This window comes from Geotrypetes seraphini, chromosome 19, assembly GCF_902459505.1.
Source record: "Geotrypetes seraphini chromosome 19, aGeoSer1.1, whole genome shotgun sequence".
Lineage (NCBI taxonomy): Eukaryota > Metazoa > Chordata > Amphibia > Gymnophiona > Dermophiidae > Geotrypetes > Geotrypetes seraphini.
Genome location: NC_047102.1, coordinates 7672712 through 7700499, shown reverse-complemented (window position 1 = coordinate 7700499; position 27788 = coordinate 7672712). Strand labels below are relative to the sequence as shown.

General features: G+C 43.6%; 1 protein-coding gene across 3 annotated transcripts in view; it reads right to left on the bottom strand.

Moving 5' to 3' along the window:
* LDLRAD3 (low density lipoprotein receptor class A domain containing 3) overlaps positions 1-27788 on the bottom strand; it is a 62530-nt gene that overhangs the window by 13083 nt on the left and 21659 nt on the right. For 2 of the 3 annotated variants that reach the window (XM_033928858.1, XM_033928856.1), the window contains 2 exons: positions 18319-18444; positions 16407-16541 (listed from right to left, as the gene is read on the bottom strand). In XM_033928858.1, coding sequence (XP_033784749.1) covers positions 16407-16541; positions 18319-18444 — 261 coding nt within the window. The remainder of the gene's footprint in view (positions 1-16406; positions 16542-18318; positions 18445-27788) is intronic. The other variant, XM_033928857.1, reaches the window with a different exon arrangement.

The window sequence follows — 27788 nt, the reverse complement described above, 5'->3', positions numbered from 1 at the left end:
CAAACCGCCTTCTTCGATCTAACACCCAAGAGCTACTCATGGTCCCTTCATTAAAAATAACAGGAACTAGACGCCACGATATTTTTTCAGTCAAAGCGCCGCTTATTTGGAATACTCTCCCTTTATATATTAGAAACATCAAAGACCTCACTTTATTTAAAACTAATCTAAAAACATTTCTCTTCAAAGCTTCTTTTAATCTTTAAAAAGGAATTTTTTTTCCTCGATAATTTAAAATAATAAAAGTGAAAAGTCTTTACTCTTTTTATACCCCACCCCTAGTGTTTTTTCCTATCCTTCATAGTTTTCTTCTCTTCCCAGTGGGGAAACAACAATTTTGTAACTTTTATTCCCTTATGTTCTTTCCCAATTATTCCGGTTTTGTCTGTATTGTTAGTTTGTATTGACCCTGTTTCTTTTTGTTTTTTATTTATTTAATTGTTCTATCCCAATTTAACTGTAATGTAATTCGCTTAGAATTTATAAAGCGAACCATTAAATCTAAATAAACTTGAAACTTGTTGGATCTACAGCCTCAGCACCCTGGGGCTGTGGGTTCAAACCCCGTGCTGCTCCTTGTGACCCTGGGCAAGTCACTCAGTCCTCCATAGCCACAGGTTAGATAGATTGTGAGCCCATCGGGACAGAGAGGGAAAATGCTTGAGTACCTGATTGGAAAAACCGCTTAGATAACCTTGATAGGCGGTATATCAAATCCTAATAAACTTGAAACTTGAATTATTCATGTCACTTCCCCCCCCCCCCCCTTAAATGTTAATGACAAAGGCAGTACAGACACAGAAAGGGCATGCCTGGGTTTACAGCTGCACATCTGTAGTGTAGAACGCATCTCTGAGCTCCAGTAATCCCAAGTTCAAGAGTCTGTAGGTTGTAAAGTGAATATTAATGCAGTAGGCAAACAGCAAGCCCAGTGGGAAACATTGTAATTAATACAGTTTGTTCAAAGAAAAACAATTTAGTTCCCTTCATCTGTCACCCAGCTGCACGGAGAGTCTGCAGAAGCTCCGCACCTAGGAGGCAGGAAAACTCAAAGAGAAAAAGGTAAATTTAACAACGGGGGTGGGGGGCTCACGAGAAGCTGCCCCAGAGCATTTGGAGTAGAGAATGACGCGGGGACAAATTTGTCCCCGCAGGAACTCAGTTTCCCTGTCTCGTCCCCGCAGGTTTTGTCCCTGCCCCATTCCTGTAAGCTCTGCCTTCACCGCACAAGCCTCGAACACTTAGGATTTTTAAGGGTTCGAGGCTCGTGCAGACGAGGACGGAGCTTAGGCATTGGTGGAATGAGGCATTATGACATCACTATCTGAGCTCTAGAATGTTGCTACTTATGACTTTAAAGGGTTTGAGGCTTGTGCAGATGAGGACGGAGCTTAGGCATTGGTGGGATGAGGCATTATGACATCACAATCTGAGCTCTAGAATGTTGCTACTTATGACTTTAAAGGGTTTGAGGCTTGTGCAGATGAGGACGGAGCTTAGGCATTGGTGGGATGAGGCATTATGACATCACAATCTGAGCTCTAGAATGTTGCTACTTAGGATTTGAAAGGGTTCGAGGCTTGTGCAGATGAGGACGGAGCTTAGGCATTGGTGGGATGAGGCATTATGACATCACAATCTGAGCTCTAGAATGTTGCTACTTAGGATTTGAAAGGGTTTGAGGCTTGTGCAGATGAAGACGGATCTTGCAGGAATGGGGCAGAGGCAGGAAAAGAACTCACTGGGATGGGATGGGAAAATGGGTTCCCGCGGGGGCAGGAAAAATTTGTCCCCATGTTATTCTCTAATTTGTAGTGCTCTGAATGGTGTCAAACATCTTGACAGAAATGGCGAATATATGATTGTTGCTTTGTCCAGGTCTTTCCATGTCTGGGTAGGTAGAACCGACGTTTCAGCCATTATGCTGTGGCTTTCTTCAACGTATGCTGTGAAGTCTGCAGTTTGTCTTTATATATAGTGAGTCCACTGACCTGATTGAGAACAGGGAGGACCGTTGGTCACGAATCTGAAATGTGGCGGGAAAGCTTGTTGGTTTCAAATTTGAATTTTGGTTGGAAATCCGTTGGTAACAGAAATTTTGGTGGGAATGTCCGTTGGACACAATTTTAAATTCTGGCGGGAAAGTCTGCGGTCATGTTTTAAAAAAAAAAATTCTGTCAGAACAAAAAAAGGGGGTGGAAATTTTTAGATGGAGGGAGAAGGCGTTTGTCCTCGGCCCCAGTCCCTTTTACGCTGAATTTCTTTTGGATGAGCAGTTGCCATGTTTTGTTTATGGAGAGGCCTTTATCTCCACTGAAGCCACTGGGGTGTCTTGCTATCTTCTATTGCCTCTTTGATTCTTCTCAGCCAACAGAGACTTCCCCACCAGAATTTAAAATTGTGTCCAATGGACATTCCCAACAAAATTCAAATTTGTGTCACCAACGAACTTTCCCGCCAAAATTCAAATCTGAGACCAACAAGCTTTCCCGTCAAGTTTCAAATTTGTGACCAGCAAACTCTCCCGCCAAAATTCAAATTCATGACCAAAGATCCTCCCTGTTCTCAGTCAGGTCAGTGGACCCACTATATATGAAGATAAACTGCAGACCTTACAGCATCCCCTGAAGAAAGCCACAGCACGATGGCTGAAATGTCGGTTCTACTTATCCAGATACAACGAGACCTGGCCAACAGCAACAATCATGAAGCCTAAGAGAACATGGTGAATATAATAATAATAATAATAATAATAACAGCTTATATACCGCAATACTGTGAAGTTCTATATATAGCCACACACACAAAATTGTGTTAGATTTCTGCTTCAAAGGTTTCGGTTTTAACATCACAGTATTCAGCATTTCTCTCCCCTACTCCCACCATTAAAATGTTTTCTTGTTTTAGCCATTTCTAGTGCATAACATAAGAACATAAGAATAGCCATACTGGGTCAGACCAAAGGTCCATAAAGCCCAGTAGCCCGTTCCCACGGTGGCCAATCCAGGTCCCTAGTACCTGGCCAAAACCCAAGGAGAAGCAACATTCCAGAATCCTAAAGAGTAGCAAGATTCCGGAATCCCTAGAGTAGCAACATTCCATGCTACCGATCCAGGGTAAGCAGTGACTTCCCCCAGGTCTTTCTCAATAACAGACTATGGACTTTTCCTCCAGGAAATTGTCCAAACCTTTCTTAAACCCAGGTGTGCTATCCGCTCTCACCAGAACCTTTGGCAATGTGTTCCAGAGCTTAACTATTCTCCGAGGGAATGCACTTTGGGGGGGGGGGGGGTCATTTACTAATGGAATAAAATGCACAATTGTCCCTGTGGCAAGTATCATACATTAAAAGTAAATAATAACATAAAAATCACCATATTGAGTCAGACTAAAGGTCCAGCAAGCCCAGGATCTTGCTTTCAACTGTAGCCAATCCAGGCCGCAAGTACGTGGCTAGATCCCCAAAGCAGAAAGATTCCATGTTACCTATCCCCATGATAAGCAGAGGATTTCCTCAGGTTACCTTAACAATGGTTTATGGAACATAAGAACATAAGAAATGCCTCTACTGGGTCAGACCTGAGGTCCATCGTGCCCAGCAGTCCGCTCACGCGGCGGTCCAACAGGTCCAGGACCTGTGCAGTAATCCTCTATCTCTACCCCTCTATCCCCTTTTCCAGCAGAAAGTTGTCCAATTCCCTCTTGAACCCCAGTACCGTACTCTGCCCTATCACGCCCTCTGGAAGCGCATTCCAGGTGTCCACCACACGCTGGGTAAAGAAGAACTTCCTAGCATTCGTTCTGAATCTGTCCCCTTTCAACTTTTCTGAATGCCCTCTTGTTCTTTTATTTTTTGAAAGTGTGAAGAATCTGTCCCTCTCTACTCTCTCTATGCCCTTCATGATCTTGTAAGTCTCTATCATATCCCCTCTAAGTCTTCTCTTCTCCAGGGAAAAAAGTCCCAGTTTTTCCAATCTCTCAGCGTATGAAAGGTTTTCCATCCCTTTTATCAGACGTGTCGCTAAAAGGGATGGAAAACCTTTCATACGCTGAGAGATTGGAAAAACTGGGACTTTTCCTCCAGGAACATGTGAACATACGAATGACTGCCTTTGTCTAAACATCCTCTGGCAATAAATTTCAGAGATCAATTGTGCACTGAGTAAAAACAAAATGTTTGGTTTCTGATTAGTTTTAAATATACAACTTAGCAACTTCTTGGCAAGTTACCCAGTCTCTGCTTTTTGAAAGAGTAAGCAAGTGATTTGCATTTACCCTTTCCAATTTCCTCACAATTTTATTTTATAGACCTCTATCATATCTTCCCCATTGAGGCATTGCTTAGGCAGAAGCAAGCTAATCCCTGGTGCAATAATTATGTCTGAAATATTATATTATTATACAACGCTTATTAACGTTTTGGGGAAGGTGTTCCAAGGGCATGTTTTAGACAGGACTGGAAAATAACAGGCAGAGACTGGATCCTGAAATCCAAGCATTATTTCCCCATATAAAAAGGGAAAGTATATTCAATACCCACAGGTAAAGTGTACCAGCAGACTTTGCACAAAAGTTGACAAGTTTAAAAACTGCACAGAAATCTTTCTTTTATTGGGCCCAATATGGAGACCGTGGAAAACAGCTTGGCTACCTCCCGTGGTCTACAGAGATCCTATTAATTCAATTCCAGGGCCATACTTGGCTACCAGCATTGAATTTCCAGTTTAAAGTTCGTCACCATGGACTTAGTCAGGCCAAGATAGACCTGCTTTTAGGACCGGGCATCCCTCCTGCTGGCGATGTCCCAGGGGCGGAGGAAGGAGTTCAGGCAGGAGGGACTGGATATCCCTCCTGCCGGCAATGTATGGTTTGTAGAGGGAGATTGGGAGGTTATATTTTATGGTTTTATTGTCTAGGATGAATTTATGGATGTTATATTTTGTAAACTGCCTAGCATGTAGTAATTGTGCCGGATATGAATTGTTTGTGGCTATGTTTACTGATCTGTGCTGTCACACCTATTCTCCCCCCCTCTCCCGACCCGCTCCCTTAGGGAAAAATAAAGAAACATTTTTTTCCTCGTGGCTTGCAACATGCACACTGGGCTTTTATTTATTTGATTTATATCCTGTCCTCCTCAAGGAGCCCAGAACGGTCAGTGATGTGACAGAGGGAAGGCCGTGAAGCAGTCCATTCAGAGCGCTGCTGCCGCCGGCGGTTTTGAAGGCCTCAGAGCGGAGGTACGTCGGTCTCAAGGGGGCGGAAGGGATAGAAAGATGCTGCAGAGGAGTCGGGGAGTCGATCTTAACTAGGGCATATAAACAATCCCCCAGCAACGGCACTGGAGATGATGCTCCCGAGCTCACGGATCCGTCTTCCACAGTACAGCACTCCAAATGCCCTCTTGCAGGATTCCACAGCATTATTATTCAGCGTTTGTCCTTCATCTGCGTTCGCCAACAAAATTGGGAGGCATAAATATGACAAGAGCAGTGGGAGGTTTGCCTTTCATATTTTGCAGCAAATGATGAGCATAAATTTTCTGAAGAATCTCTGGATATTACTAGGGTTATTGCATTTAATATTAAAGCATGCAATATTAGTTTTCCCAGGATTTTGTCATTTTGCCCTGTTTATACACAGTATCTCTTCCACAATTATTAAGCAGGGTGCTGCAAATTGCTCAAGGAGACCCAAGCGCGCATAAAAGTGAGCCACGAGGCCGGCCCGGCGGCAAAGATGTCCCTGTCTGATCCTAGGATAGAACATTCTTCCTCTTGGATGGTGTGGGGCCTCTCCTTTCTGCGCCTCTTCCCCGCCAGCACCCCCCCCCCCCCACTGGTGGCCTTCGTGCATGCGACCGACATCGTCGCTCGGACGCCCTTCCGGATGCCTCAAGCCGCGGGCAATGCATTCAGTGTGCTGCGGCTCGACACAGTTTGCGGGGACACTGATATAAAGGCGCGGAGGGTGTGTAACGCAAAGAATAAGAAAATCTAGACATCAAACAGCTGTTCTCTCTGCTCTCTGGAGGAAGATGTGCTATACTGTCGAACTATACACCCGTAGGGGGCAGCGAAGGGATTTCACTTTAATATGCGGTCTGCTGTGTTCTAACATTGCTCTGGAAATACAAAAGAACACCGGATTATACGTGTTTGAACAGAACAGACAAAGCAAACAAGCAAGGAAAAGGCAGATCTAAATTAGTATTGACGAGACAAGGAGGTCTTTGTTAAAAGCTTCATAGGTTAAGACCTGCGTAGATATATATTTTTTAAACAGAGGATTTTGTCCTCTGGTCACAGCTCATCTCATTAACGGACAAGAGCTACAGCCCAGCGGTTACATGAAACCTCAGACCTATATCTAAACACGTATTCTGCCAGAATAGCAACGGGAGAGGGGAGGAAGAAGGCGCCCCACAGACACATGACATGCTCGATGCAAATGTAAATGCAGACTAGCTCCAAAATGAGAATTAATTGCTCTCCAGAAGTAGATCAAAAGCCCAAGTGCTGCTATCTTCCTCTGCCACTCACGTACAACATGTCTTTCTGCAGGGAGATTATCTAGGGAAGTAATATAGAATTCACCCCCTTTGCCGCGCCTTGGAAGAACACAGATTTGGCTCAGTCTGCCAGTCAAAATAGAAACCTCAGTTTGAAGATCTATCCACTATGGTGCACCCCATTTCAGTGCTCCCTGGCCTTGTCTTTTTTTCTTCACTCACTTTTATCAGAACTCAGAGAAATCACTGAACAAAAAAAAAAATAGATATAATGGGATGCCGGGCAATCAATGATTTCCAATGTTCAAATCCAGTATTGAGATCAAGAGTGAACCTCCCCAGCTGCAAATCAGAAAGCAGCTCTCAAAAAGTCAACCACATTCGCTAGCAAGTACTTATAGGGCCAAAAGAGGAATCCAGTCACTTCACCTTTGGCCCCAGGAAGCAAACCACCCAAATATCATTTGCTGATCATTTTAGGCCCATGTGTCCCATACTCTGTAGTAATAGTTCAAATAAATGTTGAATTTATCATTAGGATGGGTTAACCAAAGACCAGCCTGGGGGGCTCAGTAGTAGTTCTATGCATTGCTATGCAGAAGGTCACCAATTCAATTCCAAATCAGCTGGGGTGCTTCAGAGATGGTGTTCAAAGACTTTGGGAGATGTCAGTTAACATAGGACAGTGAGATCTTGTCGCCCATGTAGGGTCCAGCATTGGAGGAGGAGCAAGGCGGGTGTGGCTCATAGCTGATTGTTCCTACAATGATTAGGCTAAAGTTAGTTGGAAGAACAGTTTCTGATGCTTTATGTGAGCCTTCAGCTCTGTCTCCCAAACCTCCCCTCAATCCCCAAAGGTGGCTCAAGGTGCCACCTGCTCCTCCACTGTTGCCCAAAATTTATCCTTCTCCTCCCTTATGTGGCAAACATTTCCCCTTCTCCAGTCTCCCCCTCCAAGTTAGCCAATATCTACTCCTTTTTAGCCTCCTGTGGGTGGCCAGCATCTCTCTTTTTCCTTCCTAGCCCCTTGAGGGATCCAGCATCTCCCATCATTCTTCTCTATACCCTCCCCCAAGATATCCAGCATCTCAGCTTACCCTCCTTACTCTCCTGTGTCAAGCATCTCTGCCTCATCACTTCCTCCTCCAGTGTCCAGCATCTCCCCTGTTCTCTTCCTCCTTGGAAGATCTCCCATCACACCCCGCCCTAACTCCATTCAGGCCAGAAGCCAACTAGAAGGCCTCACACCATGCTGACAGTGGATTTGAAGTGCTCCTTTCCTGCTGTGCCACCAAATTCTGCCACCTCAGTCCACCTAGTGGTAAAACCATCACTAACTGGAATCCCAAAGAGAGCAAGAGGAAACTGCCAGATCCATATTAAAACTCCCCAACTTTTCTGCCTGCCTTGCCATTTGATTTCAACCAGTGAGGCGCTATGGATTATTCCATCTTGTGAACTCCCGTTCCTTGGTGTTTTAGGATTTGAAGTCCTGTCCCTTAAAATGACAGCTGTAGGTCTGTAAATCTCCAAATATTTAGGTATAGCAGTTTAGAACACAGGACTGTGTTCCAAATGGTATGGTACCATCTAATAGCCCTGTGGCTAGTCCCAATGGAGCTGTTAAGAAATAATGCATGCAACTCCTTACACATCTGCAAGGGGCAGCATTACTGATCCGCCTGTCTGAATATCAAGTCAAAAGAGACATGTTAATTTATTCATTGAAAGGCATCCTACGTACGTATACTTCATGTATATTCAATAGGGATTTGGTGAAAACCAGACTGGTTAATGCAATGATTTCAACCTTTTTTTGGCCAAGCATATGCAATAGCAATCACGATAATAAAAATATTGTATAACACATTGTGAAATCCTGCTGAATCCCTCTCCTCTGACCCACCCAAGGTATATATAATTTCACAGAACCTTTTAAAGATGCTTGTGGAACCCCAGCTGAAGCACACTAGGTTAACCAGAGCTGGGAACAAGACAGGCATGTTCCTAGAAGGGGTGGCTGTTGTTGAAAGTGGATTACCACCCAGCTGCGTGATTTCAGCGAAGAAAGAGTCAAGTCCAGATTTGGTTTCACTACATCCATTTATGAACAGAAAGACTGTCAAGTCCATAGCGGCACTGGGCTAAGGCAGGACTGGTTCAGTGAATCCTTAGTGACAGCCAACTGGCAACCCTCTGCTGAAATGCAACCAGAGCACACTGGCTCCGTGAAATGGAGCCAATGACTTGCAAATTAAGTTATTTTCCCTGTAATACTCAGCTTTGCATCCGATTGCAAAACTGACATAGAAACACAATCAAAATTCAAACAGAAACCAGATCCCTTGCATCTGGTCACCGTCTAATCACCCAAACCTGTTTGCTGATCTGTGACTGCACAGGAGAAGGAAGCAGTGACACTAGCAAAGGAGGGACGGACCCAAAAAACAAAGGACTTTGGTGGCAATAGGGGGAAAAACCCCCCTAGATTGAACGAAATCGACCAATTTAAAAGCGACCATGCAAAAAGCAAATGGCTGGCACAAACACCACACAGATGAATGAACTGTAGGGAAGTGTTGTCTGCTCTCCTGCCAATCCTTTTCTTTTATTTATGATTGTAAACACTTTTGTTGAGATCTCCTGAAAGTAGGGATACCAGACGTCCGGATTTCCCCGGACCCGTTCTCCTTGTCGAGGACGTGTCCGGGGGTCCAGCAGCATTTCTAAACCCGGCGCTTAGTCTGGGGTTTGAAAAGCTTCCCGTAAAAATTGCATCGGGAAGGGGCAGACACCGTCTGGGGAGGTGGGGCAAAATGGGACGGAACGGGGCAAGCCTGTGGGCGTGGCCATGGGTCCGGATTTTCCTTCGGGAAAATCTGGTAACCCTGCCTGAAAGACATTATAGCAAGTTTAATAAAAACAGAAAAAAAACCTGCAATGTCTTCAAACATGCCGTAGTTATAACTCTCCTCAAAAAAAAACCCCTCACTTAGACCCCCCCACATGCTCCATCTCCCTCCTCCCCTTCTTACCCAAGCTGCCTGGACTTCCTTTCATCTCAAGCTATTCTTGACCCGCTTCGATCAGGCTTTCGCCCACTGCATATCACAGAAACTGACCTTGCTGAAGTCTCCAATGACCTGTCCCTGACTAGATCCAAAGGCCTCTACTCTATCTTCGTCCTTCTCGATCTATCTGCTGCTTTTGACACCACCTATCGATATGCAGTCCTCACTGGGATTCCAGGGTTCTGTTCTCTCTTCCACTATACTTTCCTCCTCCACTGCTATCCCACTATCAATTGGTGCACCCCAAGGCTCTGTCTTGTGACCTCTCCTTTTCTCCATATATACCCACTCCCTCAGTGTATGATCTCCTTCCCTAGTTTTCAGAATCACCTCTATGCTACTGACTCCCAGATCTACCTCTCTATACCAGATTATCTCTTCAGGAATTCAGGCCTGCCTACTCGGGTGTCTCACCACCATCTATAACTGATATCTTTCCACCTAAACCCCCTTCCCCCATTCTCTATTTCTATGGACAACACTCTCTTCCCCTCTTATCAGCTCACGAACTTGGGGTCATCTTAGATTCCTCTCTCTCCTTCAACAAATTGCTAACGCCCAGAGTGACTATGACACTCTCTTCCCTCCCACTCTCTCCCCCAAATTGGCAGTCTAGGCAGTCACCCTGTTTGCCCACCCCACACAACAGCCCCTGTTCTGGTTCACCTATGCAAAAAAACCACCTTGTTTCAGATTGTCGGGCACAAGGAAAGGACATAATACAAGCGTTTATAGAGAACGTGTTTAAAATAATGAGAACGTGTTTTCGTATATTCTGTTCAACCAGGCAGTCCAATCTTGTCATGGAAATAATGGGTTTAGGCGGTGACGTGTCTTTGCTGGCTGTTGTAAGCTGTATCAAGCTGTCTCTTTGTTTATCTCGCTGGCTGTTTCGTTCAAGTCATATTCGGCACAGTGATCTCCGTTTGTAATGAACAGGGACAGAACCACAAATACCGAAGAGGGCCTGTTATAGGCGATGCAGAACTATACTATAAGCAGCTCTAGATGAAAGGGAGAAGGCTTTACTAAGCTGTCACTTGTAATAAAGAAGCTCTCTCCCTCCTCCCTCCCACAAATCTACCTATCTGACTATGCAATTCTGCATCCACCATGGTGTTATGAAAACGTTGCACCACACCCTAGGATAGTCCAGTCCAGTCCTCAACCTTTTACTGGAAATTTGGAACTATAAATCTATTTACACGATGGGTTAAGACCAGAACTGAATCAGCGATCCCATAAGAATTATAAAGATGCACCAGTCAATACTGGGTCATACCAAAGGTCCAATGAGCCCAGCTTCCGGTCTCTGACCATGGTCTGGGTCATCAGGAAGTAACTGGCCCCCTAATTGTGGAATTCCTTGCCAATCTACATAAGGGAAGATAGAAATACTGACAGATTTAAGAGTCAGTTGAAATGCTTTCTTTTTAAAAATGCTTTTGACTGCTAGACATCGTAAAAAACAACAAAACAAAACCCCAAATCCCTCCTTTTGTAAAAACCAAAAACAAATCCAAAAAAACCCTTCCTTTTTAATTTTCCTTGATTGTCTCATTTGCCTCCAATTATTGTATTTCTATCCCACTTCCGGTACCGGTTCTGTCTGTCCTGAAAGTCGTGTATTTGCTATATGAACTTTTGTTCGCCTGTATATTATTATAAACTGTGGCGATCAATCATATTTTAAATAAACCTGAAACTTGAAGGGTTAAGTGATGCCTTTCTATCCACATAATAACTATTTATGAACAGTTTTTCTAGAACTTGTCTTTCTCTTTTCAATCTAGCTATGCTAGAAGCCTTGACCACATGCTAAGATAAATTCCACATCTCTATTAAGAGCATACGTTCTCCACATTGGGTCAGACCAAGGATAATCTACTTTTTTTTTTATCCCTCCCTCATTGGAGCTCGACGCGAGAGCACTCGGAATTCTGCCTTTTCTATCTCGGCTCCTGTGCTTTGGAATTCAGTTCCTAGAAACCTTCATTCTGAAATATCTTTGTCCTGTTTAAGGGGGCTCTGAAGGTCTATTATTGTTCGAAAGCTTTCGGGACTGATCCTAGTCCATCGACCTTGGGACTCGGTTTGTCCTTTAGGCTACAGGTATTTTTGTTTTTTTCATATTTCAATTTTATTTAAACTGTTTGTAAACCATCCTGATGTTTCTAGAGTGGCAAATCCAGGTCACAAGTATTTATTTATTTAGATTTTTATCCCGTCCTCTCAGTAGCTCAGAACGGTCTACAAGTGAACATACACAAGTACCTAGTAGAATCCTAAAAGGCAGCTAGATTTGATGCTGCTTAGCCCCCCTCTCCCCCTCAGATAACCAGTGGTTTTCTCCAAGTCTACCTTATAGACTTTTCCTCCAGGAACTTGTCCAAACCATTTTTAAACCCAGATGTTTCTAGAGTGACCAATCCAAGTCCCTAGCAGAATCCTAAAAGGCAGCTAGATCTAATTCTGCTTAAACCCCCTCCCCTTCAGATAACCAGTGGTTTTCTCCAAGTCTACCTTATAGACTTTTCCTCCAGGAATTCGTCCAAACCATTTTTAAACCCAGACATACTAAGGGCCATATTCTACAAACGGCGCCTACATAAGGCACCCTAATTGCAGCCACTTGGTAGCCCCTAAGTTCGGGATCTATGACTTAACTTTTTTTAAAAAATTGGCCTAATTGGTGTGGTAATTGATTGCGCCAGTTTTCAGTCAATCAAAAATAGACATTAATTAAATAATTTAAGAGTTTGGCGCCCAAATCTCAAGACACCTAGCAAACGCCTAAGTGGAGGCGCCCTCTCACGCGTATGGATGCCTAACAATGCCTGTCTCAAACAGTAGGCGTGGGTGGGGGAGGTAGCGAATAGGTTTAGGCGCTGCTAGGCATGGTTTACAACCGTGCTGAGCGGCACCCTACGGTTCAACGTAAGCGATGCTAGGCGCCTTTTATATAGAATCCAGGCCTAGCTGCTTTTATCATATCCACTGGCAACAGATTCCAGAGCGTTTGCTAACTGAAAAACACTTTCTCCAATCTGGTTTAAATCTGCTACTTGTTGGTCTCGTTGCATGTTCTCTAGCCCTGGCTCTATTTGAAATGTTAAGCAACCGTTCCCAAGTTGCTCATTTCCACTCTATTCATGATTTTATAAATCTCTACCAAGTCCCTTTTGTCATCTCACTTCCAACTTGCTCGTTTATCGTTTCTACTGCTCTTCTCTGTAGATGTTTTAGTTCCCATGCATCCTTTCTGTAATTGGGAGCCATATGGTCATCCTAGCTATAAAAACAAACAAACAATTGTTCAAAATTCATGCCACGGGTCAAGATTTTGATTAGTTATAATTTGCAATAAAGAGAGTCTCCTCCGTGTCTCTCTCTCTCCATGTACTTCGGGATCTACCATGCTGACTGGAATCACTTACACAAGAGAAACGGACCTCTTTTTTTTTTTTTTTCTAGTGACATTTCAAAGCCTTTTTATTCAGCCTTGCCAGAAGAAAGGAACTCGCCCATAAAACACAGCTCTTTTCTCATGCTCCTGCCGTTGACTTCCAAGCCCGGATTGCCATGACAACACCAGCGTGATGGCACCAACCCAACAGATTAATGCATAGAGGATGCATCCACTCTAGTCTCCTGAAGAGCTGGGCCTTAAAGCTGTCAGCGCCAGACCAGCACTAGGTCACTGGGGACCTCCAGCACAAAAAAATGATGCTTCCTGCCGAGAGCAGTCGTGCAGTGGTAACACGACCAAAACAATAAAGGTGACGGAATGACTCTCTGGCAGAAAGGCCAAACAGGTTTAAGGTTCTTCAGCCTGGAGGTGAGACAAGCGAGGGGGACGATACGATAGAAGTCTATAAAATCTTGAGTAAAACCGAATGGGCAAACCTGTGGATCGATTGTTTAACCTTTGAAAAAGTGCACTATAGTCAAAAGAAAAAAACAAACAAACCCCAAAACATTATATTTATCTTCTTTGACAATACCATACACTCCTTTACATACCCTCTGCTCTCTTATGGACAAGAGGTTAGTTCTGCCCATTCGTTCAAATCTCACTGGGAACCAACACAATCAAAATCAACTGCTTTCTGTTTCTTGGGCCCCCCCCCCCCCCACACACACTTTGGAACTCCTTGCCCAGTAACTTAGAACTGAAGAATCATTCATTTTATGTAAGGCCTCGCTGAAATCCTATTTATTTGCATTGGTGTTTCAAAATTAACGGGGCTTGTGGCCTTTTAGGGTGCCCTGGCGTAGGACAGTCAGGTGACAGAAGCGTTTAAAATGTCTTTTTTCTAGCACACGAATGGTTCTTCTTATCTGTCAATCTTACGGTTCAATTTTAATGTTTTCTTTATCCATAATTATTTTGTAAACCGCTTCAATTTGTCCACAAAAGAAGTGATATAAGCTCTGGACTCTCTTGCCGGATGATACGGTAAAAGCAATTAGCAATAGCTGAAGTTGAAAAAAAAGTTCCTGGAGGAAAAGTCTATAAATAGTTATAAACCACACAGACCTGAGGAAAGCCACTGCATGGAATCTTACTACTTTTTGGAATCCCGCAAACCATTTGTGACCTGGATTGGCCTCTGGTGTAAAAAGGACGCTGGGCTCATTTGACATTTGGACTGACTCATATCTTTCATGATGGTCGCTAAACTGGTTCCAGGGTGGCAGTATTTTACCGGCCGATTATCAGAATGGCTCACCGCGGTATTTTCTGAGCTTCACAGCAGACTCTGACTCTGCCATGCAAATGTATTACAATGAGGTCATAAATATTAAAGTGAAAGTAAAATGGGCTCATCAATATTTAAAACGCTCTTGATGACCAAAAATTACTGGCTGGTCCAGGGTGCCAGCACTATGCAAAGCACGTCTCAGGCGTGTATTTCTGGCTGTGGCTCGTCATAACATTGGAAAAAAAAATAAAAAATACACCATTCACATAAATTAGAGTAGCTTGGGGTGAAAAAGATCTCAAAAGCATGTTTCTCGAGTGCGTTTATTAAAGGTGTGTCTTATGCACGCTTGTTGAAAACAGACGCTTCCACCTCCCCTCCCTTCCCCCTCATCCAACAGTGGTGGAAAACCTATGATTGACACGACGATGTAGCGCCAATAAGTCACACACACGATATGTGTGTCTACAGTGCACATGCACGCCTCTTATCGTGGTCTATTCTGCGCATATGCCGATTGCTATCACCAGCGACTCATCTTATGTAAATTTGGAGACCCCTCATGTGCATGTGCGTTTTTTCGAGATTGACTCGTCTTTTCGAAATCATTACATTTATGGCTGCGATAGCAGCCCGTCGGATTTTGCCACCAATATTAGAGAATCTTCCTCTCAGTATGGCAGACCATATGAAAAATAACGGCATGACTTCCTGTCTCCTTCTTGACTGAGCCAATCAGGGCCTTAGGCTCCTCCCCCTTGTATCCCCCCCCAAAGGGAGGGGCCTTGGCTTTTGAGTCAATCAGGGCCTTAGGCCCCACCCTATGCATCAAACGGTTGCTCTGCGCTAACGGCCCCGAAGCCCATAGAGAATTAAAGGGCTTCGGGGCTGTTTCTGTGCGGCAACTGCTAGCACGGCTTTGTAAAAGAGGCCGACAGTACTAGGCAGTTGATAAAAATAAAATTATTATTATTAACTGAAGAAGTCGGAGGAATAAAGAGAAAGAAAGACTCAACCTCAAAGCTCAGAGAAAGACAGTAATTCAGTCTCAAAGCTTAGTGAAAGAATAACCTGTTAAGTGCTGCTGAAAATGACAAGTTGGCCCTGAAAAGGCGATTTAACCAGTCAGGAGTCATTTCTAGCAGGTTAAAATGCTTTGGGCATCGACCCTTTGTGTTTTAGTGTCTTTCTGGCGCATGGCCGCATATATTTATTTAATCGCCTTTCTATCCCGCATTATCCGTGTGATCTAAGCGGGCTACTACTCCCTTATCATTTCAATAGCGCTACTAGACATATGCAACTCTGCAGATTAGAACATTCAAGACACGGTCCCTGCTCAGAAGAGCTTAGGCACTACTCAATAGACAAACAATATACAAGAATCACAATCAAATAAAAACACTAAGGAGAAATTAGGTTCTTACCTGCTAATTTTCTTTCTGTTAGCTTGGAGACTGGTATAGTCCTTACGAATGGTTTCCCTTACTGCCAATTCGGCTGGGGATTCCCTTTTCGAGTCGAATCGGAGCTCCTGCGGCCTGTTGTGTCTGAAAAGCCTGGAACTTTCCTGATGCTGAGGAAACGACCGACGCGAAAAGGGAATCCCCAGCCGAACCAGCGGTACGGGAAACCATTCGTAAGGACTATACCAGTCTGCCAAACGATACACAAGTTATTATTCAAGTCTACCATAATGAGAATAATCATGATGCGGCACAAAATAGCATTTCCTAGTCCTGCTAATTATATTTATCGTAAAAAAAAGTGCACGCGTTTCATTCTACTGCGTATGTCTTTTGTCATCTACCCTACTCTGGTAGCGCTATAGAAATATTTAATAGTACTTAAGTTTTTGCGCTGAAGAGGCACAGAGAGATCCATACCAAAAGGCGTGTGTGGGTGTAGGCATGGTGGTTGAGGGGAGAGGGGTCGTTTCCAGCAAATCTCCTTTGCGCGGACAGATCCCGCACCAGCCTATTAAAGACCGGGCAAGAGCTGTTATCCAAAACAGAAAATAACCTGCCAGTGCCAGCGATGTGCTAAACTGGCCCTTGAACGCGTGGGCTTCAGTGTGCCCCGTCTTCAAGTAGGTGCGGTGAGAAAAACATGGCTTACTTGGAGTGTTCTCGCAGCTCTCCTCGTCACTGTTATCCTGGCAGTTGTTGTAGCCGTCGCACACAAAGCTTTTGTCGATACAAAGCCCGTTTTTACAATGGAAGCGGGCTGTGGAGCAGAGCAGGGGGTTGGCTGCTGGAAGAAAAGAGCACGAAAAATGTTGACAGGATTTTAAAAGCAACGGGATAAGCTCAAAATACCAGCGGGTTCCGATACCCAGCCAGTTCGGTTTTCAGGATACCCCCCAGTGAACACACGTTGAAATAGTGCTTGCAAATCTAACTCCCACTGTATGCAAATCAGTCTCGTGTTTACTCGTGGTGGAGATCTCGAAGGTCCAGCTGTCTGGGTAGACCCCCAAGGACTGGGTTGATCTTATTCTTTCAAACGACATTCTAGGGGACACCCTGTTTATTTTTAAAGTTTAGTACAAAGAAAGTTACTTTAACTAGCCTTTCTTCCTAAAGCAGTTTCTTCTCTCCGACACTCCTCCTCACGCCTCTGGGAGGTCACATGGAGCACTTTTGGTCTCCTGTTTGTCCCAACGCCTCTGACGCTGACTGTGCTATTTCATGGCCGGGATGAGTATCTCCAAGACGATATAGCTGTTCTCTCCCTCTTCTCCTTCCCTCCCCCAAGATAATGACTTACCATAATCTGTGATGGACAAGGGACCCAAACCTTGGGTCTTTGACATGGTGCCAGGGCATATATTGGAGAAAGAAGGAATAAGCTTTGAAGGGCAGAAACACCAGCCAAAAAAGGTGGATATGACCAGCATGTAATGCAGTTCACAGGTGTCGATGCATATATATCATAAGTGTAACAAATGGTATATTAATATCTTTAAAAATAGGCATCCCCAGAAGTGGCGTAGTAAGGGCTCTTCCCCCCCCCCTCCCTGCCGTGTGCATGCCCCCTTCCCTTTCCCCGAAACCATTTTAACCTTCTCTGACGTGCGCAGCATGCCCATGTCGGTATCGGCTCGTCCTCAGACGTGCTGGAAGTGACGACAGAGAGAGCGCCCATGCCGACGCAGGCTGCAACCTCGCGCCAGGGAAGTAAAAAAGGTTCGGGGCGCGCACAGCAAGGAGAGGAGCGGGGGGATGGGACGGAGAGGAGGAAGGTTCCGCACCCTTAGCAAGATGGCATCCGGGGCGGACCGCCCCCCCCCCCCCCAGTTACTAAGCCACTGAACCCCAACTTCAGTCCTCAGGGCCCACTTTATGTAGGCTATGCAGTGAATATGCCAGAAGAGAGATCTGCATTCAAACTACGTCCACTATATACAAATCTCTCTCATGCATATTCATGGCCTGTTTGCGGCCCTCAAGGATTCAATTTGGAATGAGCCTGTTTAAAAGCAATGGTCAAATACACACTTTAATAGACTCCCAATGATGGAGGTACAGAAATACGGTCAGCAGTAGTCTCATTACTATTAAAATTATAGCTTTTCATAACGGTTCCATCCAGTGGTTACACTCTGCCAGCTGGCTCCAATTTTTTTGGCTCAGTAGCAGCCAGTCCTGGTTTTACTCTACTGCAGGGGTGTCAAAGTCCCTCCTCGAGGGCCGCAATCCAGTCGGGTTTTCAGGATTTCCCCAATGAATATGCATGAGATCTATTTGCACGCACCGCTTTTATTGTATGCTAATAGATCTCATGCATATTCATTGGGGAAATCCTGAAAACCCGACTGGATTGCGGCCCTCGAGGAGGGACTTTGACACTCCCTGCTCTTCTGTATATGGGGGGGGCTTATAGCTCCGGTTTCACTATGTGGAGCAGGATTGCAAGTCTTAAGCATGGCAGGGGCTAAAACCAGGACTGGATCAGTAGGGGATAAAACATGAAGCCCGACTGCCGACCACAGTCCACCCAACACAGCAACGGAACGTGAAAAACTCACTACAATTGTCTTCATCGCTGCCGTCCGGACAGTCCTCAAATCCATTGCACTGGAAGCGTCCAATGATGCAGTGAATGCCATTCACACAGGGGAAGAATGTGGGCCCACATTTTGATTTGGTTTTAGCTACAGGTGAGGGGAGGGAGAAAAAGCAAAAAAGCAGGAATCAGAAACACACAGCTCCAGTCAGCAAATTGAACTATTTAGTCTGGGGCTACCCCCTCAACAGGACCAGATGTTTCAGAGAACGCCCTGGGTGTTTCATAATTTGTCACTTTCTATTTATAAATGTTGATCGTTACCAGACTGGCAGATTAAAAATGTTTTTTTAAAATGAATTACGCATATCAACATGCTTTTATAGCACTTCTAGCTTTTTTTCACTTCTGTCCTCAACACAACACAGGGAAGGAAAAACAGAGATAAAGAGACTTAAAAAAAAAAAAAGCTTTATATCATTTTGTGACAGCCGTTGATTAGGCGCTCTGCGTGAAATCTGGTCCAAACTGGTCCAAGTTACTGAAAGGTAATAATTATATGTCCTGATATACTTAACCACTGGATAAACACTTCTCTGATCTGTCGAGAAGAGCATAAGAATGCTGGGATAAACCGAAAGTCCATCAAGCCCAGTATCCTGTTTTCAACAGTGGCCAACCCAGGTCCCAAGTACCTGGCAGAAACCCAAAGAGTAGCAACATTCCAGAGCTGAGATTGTGATGTCATAAGGCCTCATTCCACCAATGCCTAAGCTCTGTCCTCATCTGCACAAGCCTCAAAACACTTTGAAATCATAAGTGTTTGAGGCTTGTGCGTTTAAGGCAGAGCTTGCGGGAATGGAGCAGGGACAGGGACGATGACAAAACTCGCGGGGACGGAACGGGGAAATTGAGTTCCTGCGGGGACGGTGAAAAATGTGTTCCCCCGTATCATTCTCTAGATCAGAGATTATTAGTTAACAGGTGATCAGTAGAACTCTTCAGTGAATAATACCACCTGGTCTTGGTGAATTTGTTCTGCTTTAGCTGATCAATTTGATTTGTTACATCTTCTAGATTTACAATTATTTCATTTAGTATTTTTTTAAGGTTTCCAGTACGGGTATGATCTCAACATCCTCCTGAAAGATCAAGACAAAGAATTCATTTAGTTTTCCTGCTATTATCTTGTCCTCCCTTGACACTCCTTTTATGCTTTGGCCATCTATTGGCTCAGCTGGCTTCCTCGTTGCTTTTAGCTTTGATTGTCTTTAAGATGTGGGTCTCTGCACATGCTTTTAGCCAGGCACAGGGGACCAATTTTCTATCAGATTACGTCACTAGGATAAATTTCCTAGAGGCTAATATTCACAAAAAGCCGAACCCCTTAGGTGCCTAACCAGAAAGGTTTTAAAAGTCTTACAAGTAGCCCTGCCGTTCTGCAAACTGGCTGCCACCTCCGCTTGGCAGCTTTAAAAGAACTGAGGGCAGTCAGACAGCGCCTCTCTGTGCTTTCCTGCAAATCTCCACAGTCCGCCATCGAACGAGCAGAGGCGGCAGCCAGTTTTCAGGGCACACGGCTACATTTTCCAAGCTTTTCTAGTTACACATCCCTCAGATGACATTCTTCATCCACATGGGACCAGCACAGAAACTGCCGGTCCAAGAGTATTGTATTTTATTTATTATATGATATACCGCTGGTAACTAGTATTCAGAGGTTTACAAAACTACATACGTTAGGCACTTTAATTTTCACTTTCTGTCCTGAACGGGATCACAATAAAGCGCCTAAGAAAAAAAAAAAAAAAAAAAAAAGATTAAAGGTTCCTTTTACTAAGGCGTGCTAGCCGTTTTAGCGTGCTAAATGCTAATGCGTCCATTATGGTCTCGCCGTAGGCCTGGAATAAACTGCCTGACTCAGGACGTCAAGCTCCCATCTCTGGCAGTCTTCAAATCCAAACTCAAAAACCCACTTCTTGGAAGCCGCTTTCAATTCCAAACTCCCAACCACCTTCTAAGCGCCAATATCTGTCTTATCCTTCCCTCTGTAATAACCCCACCTGAGCACAGTGTATTGATGCGCCTTTTTGTCTAATTTGTCTGTCTTGACTAGATTGTAAGCTCTTTTGAGCAGGGACTGTCTCTTCTATGGTTTGATGTATAGCGCTGCATATATCTAACAGTGCTATAGAAATTAAGAGTTGGAGTCCGACGTGAATCATGGTTCGTCTTATGGCTGCATCAAGGAATGTCCTCTAAATCAGTGTTCTTCAACCGCCGGTCCATGGACCGGTGACGGTCCGCAGAAATTTTCTGCCGGTCCACATGTCCATCGGGCAGAAGACAGTGTTTTTCAGCCACCGGTCCATGGTGCGATCAACACGGCATCTTCAGGCCGGCTCCTTGAGTGCTGCAGCGCACAAAGCCGTGGGAAAGGGCTCCTACGCGCGTCCTGCGCCTGAACCAGAAGCCTTCTCTCTGGATTTTCAACCACAATACCATCCAACAAACGTCCAAATGAAGCCCATTTGGATCTGGGAGGGGCCAGCTTTCTAGTGGACTAGCCACACAGACATGCTGACAGAACCCTGGGACATATTAGAAGGCACCGCTAAGAACATAAACAGTGCCAGATGTATATCTTGCCATAACCTTCTCAAAATGTATGATGAGCCGTCTAAAACTCCTAAACCTACTATACTCACTTATCCACCACCACAATAGCCCTTATGGCTGCAGGTGGCAATGAGATGCTTCTCAAACACGTCTAGTTGAAAATGTCAGGACTGTCCTAAAATAAAAAAATGTTGGACTTATATGCAAAATACTGGAAAAATTTGATATTTTGTTTACGAATATGAATACGTAAAAAGTATTGGTCAAAAATGCGGGTAACCGTTGGTAAAATCTTTAATATATCAAACCCTGTTTCTTATAAAATTATCTTTTTGAAAGGGATTTGTTTCCATTCCATCATGACAGAGCATAATTGTTTTATTATTAGACTCCCTTCTTACAACTGCGATAAAAATTATTTGTACCTCCAGGAAAGAGCTAACTAAGATAGCATAAGAACATTAGAATAGCTTTACTGGGTCAGACCAATGGGCCTAGCCCAGTGTCCTGTTTCTAACAGTGGCAAATCCAAGCCTGGCAAAAACCAAAATAGTAGCAGCACTCTAGAGCTGAGATTCTGATGTCATAATGCCTCATTCCACCAATGCCTGAGAGCCAACCTCATCAATGATGTCACAATGGCTTGACTGTCCTATAATTGGCTCACATAATATCCTTACTGGGTCAGACCAATGGTCCATCAAGCCCAGTATACTGTTTTCACGGAGGCCAATCCAAGCCACAAAAACCTGGCAAAAACCCATTCCATGCCACTGATCCAGGGCAAACAGTGGTTTCTCCCATGTCTGTCTCAACAGCAGACTATGGACTTTTTCCTCCAGGAATTTGTCCAAACCTTTCTTAAAACCAGCCTCATTAACCGCTCTTACCAAAACCTCTGGCAACACATTCCAGGAGGAGAGTTTGGTGCAGTGGTTAGAGCTACAGCAACAGCACCCTGAGGTTGTGGGTTCAAATCCCACACTGTTCCTTGTGGCCCTGGGCAAGTCACTTAATCTTCCACTGCCCCAGGTGCATTACATGGACTGTGAGCCTGCTGGGGCAGATGGGGAAAATGCCCGAGTACCTGAATTGTAACCCGTTCTGAGCTTGTTTGGGAGGACGGGCTAAAAAAACCATATGAATATAACTAATTATTCTCCGAGTGAAGAAATATTTCCACTGATTGGTTTTAAAAGTATTACTCTGTAACTTCATCATGTGTCCTCCTAGTCCAGGGGTAGGCAATTCCGGTCCTCGAGAGCCAGAGCCAGGTCAGGTTTTCAGGATATCCACAATAAATATGCATGAGATAGATTTGCATCTCAAGGAGGCAGTACGTGCAAATCCATCTCATACATATTCATGGTGGATATCCTGAAAACCTGACCTGGCTCCGGCTCTCGAGGACCGGAATTGCCTACCCCTGCCCTAGTCTTTGTAAATCTTGACGCAGTAAAAAAAAAAAAAAAATCGATCCACTACACAACTCAGGATTTTGCTGACTTCAATCATATCTTTCCTCAGCCGTCTCTTTTCCAAACTGAAGAGAAGTTATGAAAAATGGTGGAATTTGACTGATTTAACCTTTAGATTTGAATGTTATATTTCTAACAAAAAAAACCCCAATTATTGTAAAAAAAAAAATTATTAAAAATGGTCTGCTTTGAGGTGTTATCATCTCTTATTATTCTTATTCTTATTCTTTATTCTTATATACCGCCAACAATCTTGCGACTTCTAGGCGGTTTACAATAAAGAGAAGTGGTTTACAATAAAGAGAAACTGTAAATACAATAAAGAGAAACTGTACATACAGCGAATTCAACCTATTTGCTCTTAAAGCACTTCTCATGTATAGTGACTCATTATGTTGTTATATGATTTTCAATAAACGAAGACTTAAAAAAAAAAAAAAAAAAGGAACACATGAAAACAGAAATCAGAATAGGGGAAAAAAGTGAGGTTCTACATGTTTTGGTTTGTTTGAAATACTAACCAAACCATCGGACGAAATGTTTTCCTAGCGCTATTGTTTCAAACAATTGAGACGATAAAAAGTCACCCTGGGCCCAAATTTTCAACAAGCGAGATGGAACCGCAGGACACCGTATCGAATCGGGAATGCTTTGTAGAGATTTCAAAGCTGGTAGTATAACCCCTTATCCCCCCCCCCCCCCCCAAACTGAAGAGCTCAGTGAAACAGAAAGGTGTAGTCCACTGGATGTGAGTGCCTTTGTAACCTAGACTTTCCTCCTGGTTTGGAGCGCTTGTTGAAATTTTGATTTCCGCTATTTATATCTATAGCAGTACCAGACCTATACAGGGCTATACAGATGCACATAAAAACACGGTCTCTGTCTCACGGAGCTCACAATAATGATGCTGTGTTTTTCTTCCAGGACAGAAGATTATACGGCTATGACCTGTGTTTATCCAAGTAACTTGTCATGGAAGCTTACAGAGCTCCTGAACTTTGTTTTGGCTACAGAAAGTCACTGATAAAACCCCTGTGGGTTTAAAATATAGTTAAGAAGCTGAGGGGGAAAAAAAGAGCAAAAGTGGTTTTCTTTAGGATTTGATTACAGCACTCATTTATTCAAATATGAGCTCAAAGATACATTATACCCAGCTACAGCAGGCATTTCTTATCCCACAGGGCAGACATGGGCAACTCTGGTCCTCGAGGGCCGGAATCCGATCGGGTTTTCAGGATTTCCCCAATGAATATGCAGGAGATCTATTTGCATGCACTGCTTTCAATGCATATTCATTGGGGAAATCCTGAAAACCCGACTGGCTTCCACATCGAGGACCGGAGTTGTCCATGTCTGCCATAAAGCCTAGAATCTGAGCTAGATTTCCTTAAGTCAGGGGTAAGCAATTCCGGTCCTCGGGAGCCGGAGCCAGATCAGGTCTTCAGGATATCCACAATGAATATGTATGAGATGGATTTGCATGCACTGCCTCCTGGAGATGCAAATCTATCTCATGCATATTTACTGTGGATATCCTGAAGACCTGACCTGGCAGCAGTGGCATCGATCTAAAAGGGCTACTCATGACCTGTCCCGTTAGGGTTTCCCTCTGTTGCGTCATCAAAGTGAATCGGTAAATTGATTTGGATCGGCCAATCAGGAAGCACTACTTCCAACCGGAACATTGGCACTCCAGAAGCAGCCCAAATTGCTACCCTGCCTTCTTCAGAAGAAACCAGTTCATTTCATTTTCTTTCCTTTCGCTGCACGAGTACATTTTTATGTGCATGCATAAAATCTATTTTATGAGTTGTAAATATGACTTAAAGGCTCGTAAAAACGTATTTATGTGTATTAAGTAGCAAAATGAGAAAGTAAAATATAAACCAGGAAAAGCAAAATGGAAATTCTGTATCCTTTGGCGCACTATGGGCGAAGAGGACTTTTCTCGGCCATGCAAATTCAAAAGAGGAATGGCAAAACGGCAAAATTCTCCATCTTCTATAGAAACATAGAAATTGACGGCAGAAAAGGGCCATAGCCCATCGAGTCTGCCCATACCAATGATTCACTCCCTGATTCTTACTCTCCTAGAGATCCCACATGAATATCCCATTTTCTCTTGAAATCTAACACGCTGCTGGCTTCAATCACCCGCTGAGGCAGCTCGTTCCAATGATCGACCACCCTTTCGGTGAAGAAGTACTTCCTAGCATCACCCCGAAATTTCCCTCCCCTGATTTTCAGCGAGTGTCCTCTGGTTACCGAGGGCCCTGTAAGACTGAAGATATCATCTTTCACCTCTATACGCCCCATGATATACTTAAAGGTCTCAATCATATCCCCTCTTTCTCTTCGCTCCTCCAGTGAGTACATCCGCAGTTTTTTTAACCTTTCTTCATACGTTTCAAGTTTCAAGTTTATTAAAATTTTTGATTAATCGCTTAATCTTGCTTCAAAGCGATGTACATACATAAAAGAAAATATTTAAATTACAACTATAAGATAAAATTACATTTTTAAAATTAACAATAAAACATTAATTAATATATAACCATTAAATAAAAACAAACATGAACGAAGGGAAAAAGGGGAAATGAAATACAATTTATAATAGAAAAGTAGGTAGGGAAAAACATAAGGATGGGAATTCGAAGAATTGTCGAAAGCAGCATTATTAAATTCAAGGGAAGATCTTGTTAATCAAATGCATCTTTAAAAAGAAATGTTTTTAAGTTAATTTTAAATTTCTCAATATCATTTTCTTTCCTTAAATATATTGGCAGAGAATTCCAAATTTTGTGGAGCAGTAACAGAGAAGATAAATTGTCTTCTAGTGTTAATGATTTTGAGAGATGGAATTGTTAATAAATGCTGTTCGTTGGATCGTAATGTTCTATTTATAGAGTAGGGAATTAGTGTATTAAAAATAAATGCAGGTGTTTTAAAAAACGTGAGATCCTTTGAGCCTCAAGACCATCTTGGTAGCCATTCGCTGAACCGACTCAATTCTCAACACATCTTTTCGGTAGTGTGGTCTCCAGAATTGAACACAATATTCGAGATGAGGTCTCACCATGGATCTGTACAGTGGCATTATGACTTCAGGTTTTCTGCTGACAAAACCCCTACGGATGCAGCCCATCATTTGTCTTGCCTTGGACGAAGCCTTCTCCACTTGATTGGCATGCCTTCATGATTGGCAGCCTATCTCCCACCTCAAGCAAAATAATTTTACTGCTTCAACACAGAGCACAGGTATTGAGACTAGTAATTTGATGTTTGTCTGTCCGGAATGGAGACATAAAAACTTTCAGTGGACTTCACTGATCAGATCCAGGTGAGGGTGGATCAGACCACTGGTCCATCTAGCCAAGTATCAAACATCTTCACGGTGGCCAATCCAGGTCACAAGTACCCGGCAAAACACCAAATAGCAGCAACATTCCATATAGAATCCCAAAGAATAGCACGATTTGGAATTCCGAAGAGTAGCAACATTCCAGAATCCCCAAAAGCAACAACATTCTATGCCACCGATCCCAGGGAAAGCAGTGTCTTCCCCCATGTCCGTCTCAACAGCTTTTTATGAACATTTCCTCCAGGAACTTGTCCAAACTTTTTTTTTTTAAACCAGCTACGTTAACCGTTCTTACCACGTTCTCTAGCAACGGGTTCCAGAGCTTAACTATTCTCCGAGTGAAAAAAAAAAAAATCTTACGGCAATTTGTAACTGCATAAAATTCAGATCATTTTCAATAGATTAGTGTGGGAAAAAAAAAAGAAATCAATTACTCATTTCCGCACTTACTAAAGTGGGGAGCAAGTCTGGTACTGCACAAAACTAATCTTCTCAAAATAAATTCTGACTCTGGATGTTTTGATTTGTCAATGGTCTGACTTGTACAGATAAGAGTTGGGTGACCACGCTTGTCCTATAGTGACGATATGAGACAGTCCTCAAACAAGCTCAAGAAGTTAAACTACAACCCAGTCCTGCCTTGACTAGAGATAAAACTCCAGTCTAATTCTCCGACCCCTGCCAGCAGCAGAACAGTATTGGAAGGAATCGGGTGCAGGCCCCAAGAAGTGCTATAGTACCTACTCTGCTTTCACTGGGACTGTTCCAGTTTCCTGATTACAGCATATACAAATAAAGAACATTACAGCAAAAACATGGATTCAATGAAAGGATGTGACTTAAATGTAAGACTCTTGCACCATGACTTCTCTTCCCCCCAACTTTGTATTTCTACCTATTACCTGCGATACCCATCTCAGCATTTGCAGCTTAGAGGAGAGAAGCCCGCACCCGAGGGCCTGCTCCTACCCTTCTAAGCCAGTACACACAGATCCCAGGCAATTAATCAAACCGACAGCTAGGAAAAAAAATCTAATATTTATTCTTCTCTCACCTGAAGCAAGGTCTGACCCTTTCCTGTTGTTTGTGTTTCAGGCACCGAGTAGTAAATTAATCTCAAGAGTGTAAATCGGTATGGGCCCATCCTGGAACCAGCACTGCCATTTCATAAAAGACATCCAGAGTGCAACCCCAATGAAGAAAAACCTTCTGCAGCCATCTGGAGCTACTGGTTTTAATACTCTTCTGGTATAAGTTAGGTGACATTTTAGGAACAATGTAGAACTGGCATCATGTACATTTCTTGGACATTTTCACACACAAGTCTGCCGAGTGATTTACCCTGGGCATGATCTCATTCCCCTTGCTCAGTAAGCTCTCTGGGGCAGGGATTCTAGTGTAATAAATTTCATTATGCAACTATACAGACCGCCCATTCAATTAAAACAAAACAAAACCCAACACAACCCAATCTAATCTATGCTGTTAGCAATATGTACAAAGTCAAAATAAAAGAAGCAATTAACACAAAACACCATTATAACATTAAAAAAATGAATGCACTCCTATGGCTTTGCTTATTACTGAAAGAAAGTCCGTGTCCCTGGGGAATACAGGTGCAAATTAAGGCAGAGTAAGGACAAGAAGAAGCCAAATTGACCACGAGAAATGATGGGGGATGGGTCAGTGCCACGAAAGGAAGATGTGTTGGCCGATATAGAAAGAGAAGATATATGGGATGAACCATACCAATCAGTGATGAGAGGCAGCCTTTGGGGGGGGGGGGGAGTATGGATCTTACACTCTATTTCAGCATGTAAATAGCATTTAAATGAGTCCCTGCTAAAAACAGTTTGCCCTCTAGGTGGAGCCTGTGGGTGCTGGTGCGAGAAGCAGGATTTGAACCCAGCTCATTGCTCTGGTCACTAGGCCCCCACTTACTCCCCTGCATCCTGTCAGAGAGCTGCAAAGGGGGGTCCAGAATTTTCAGTGGGAGATTTAGGGCATGCACCCAGCCCCGTACATAGCTCCGCC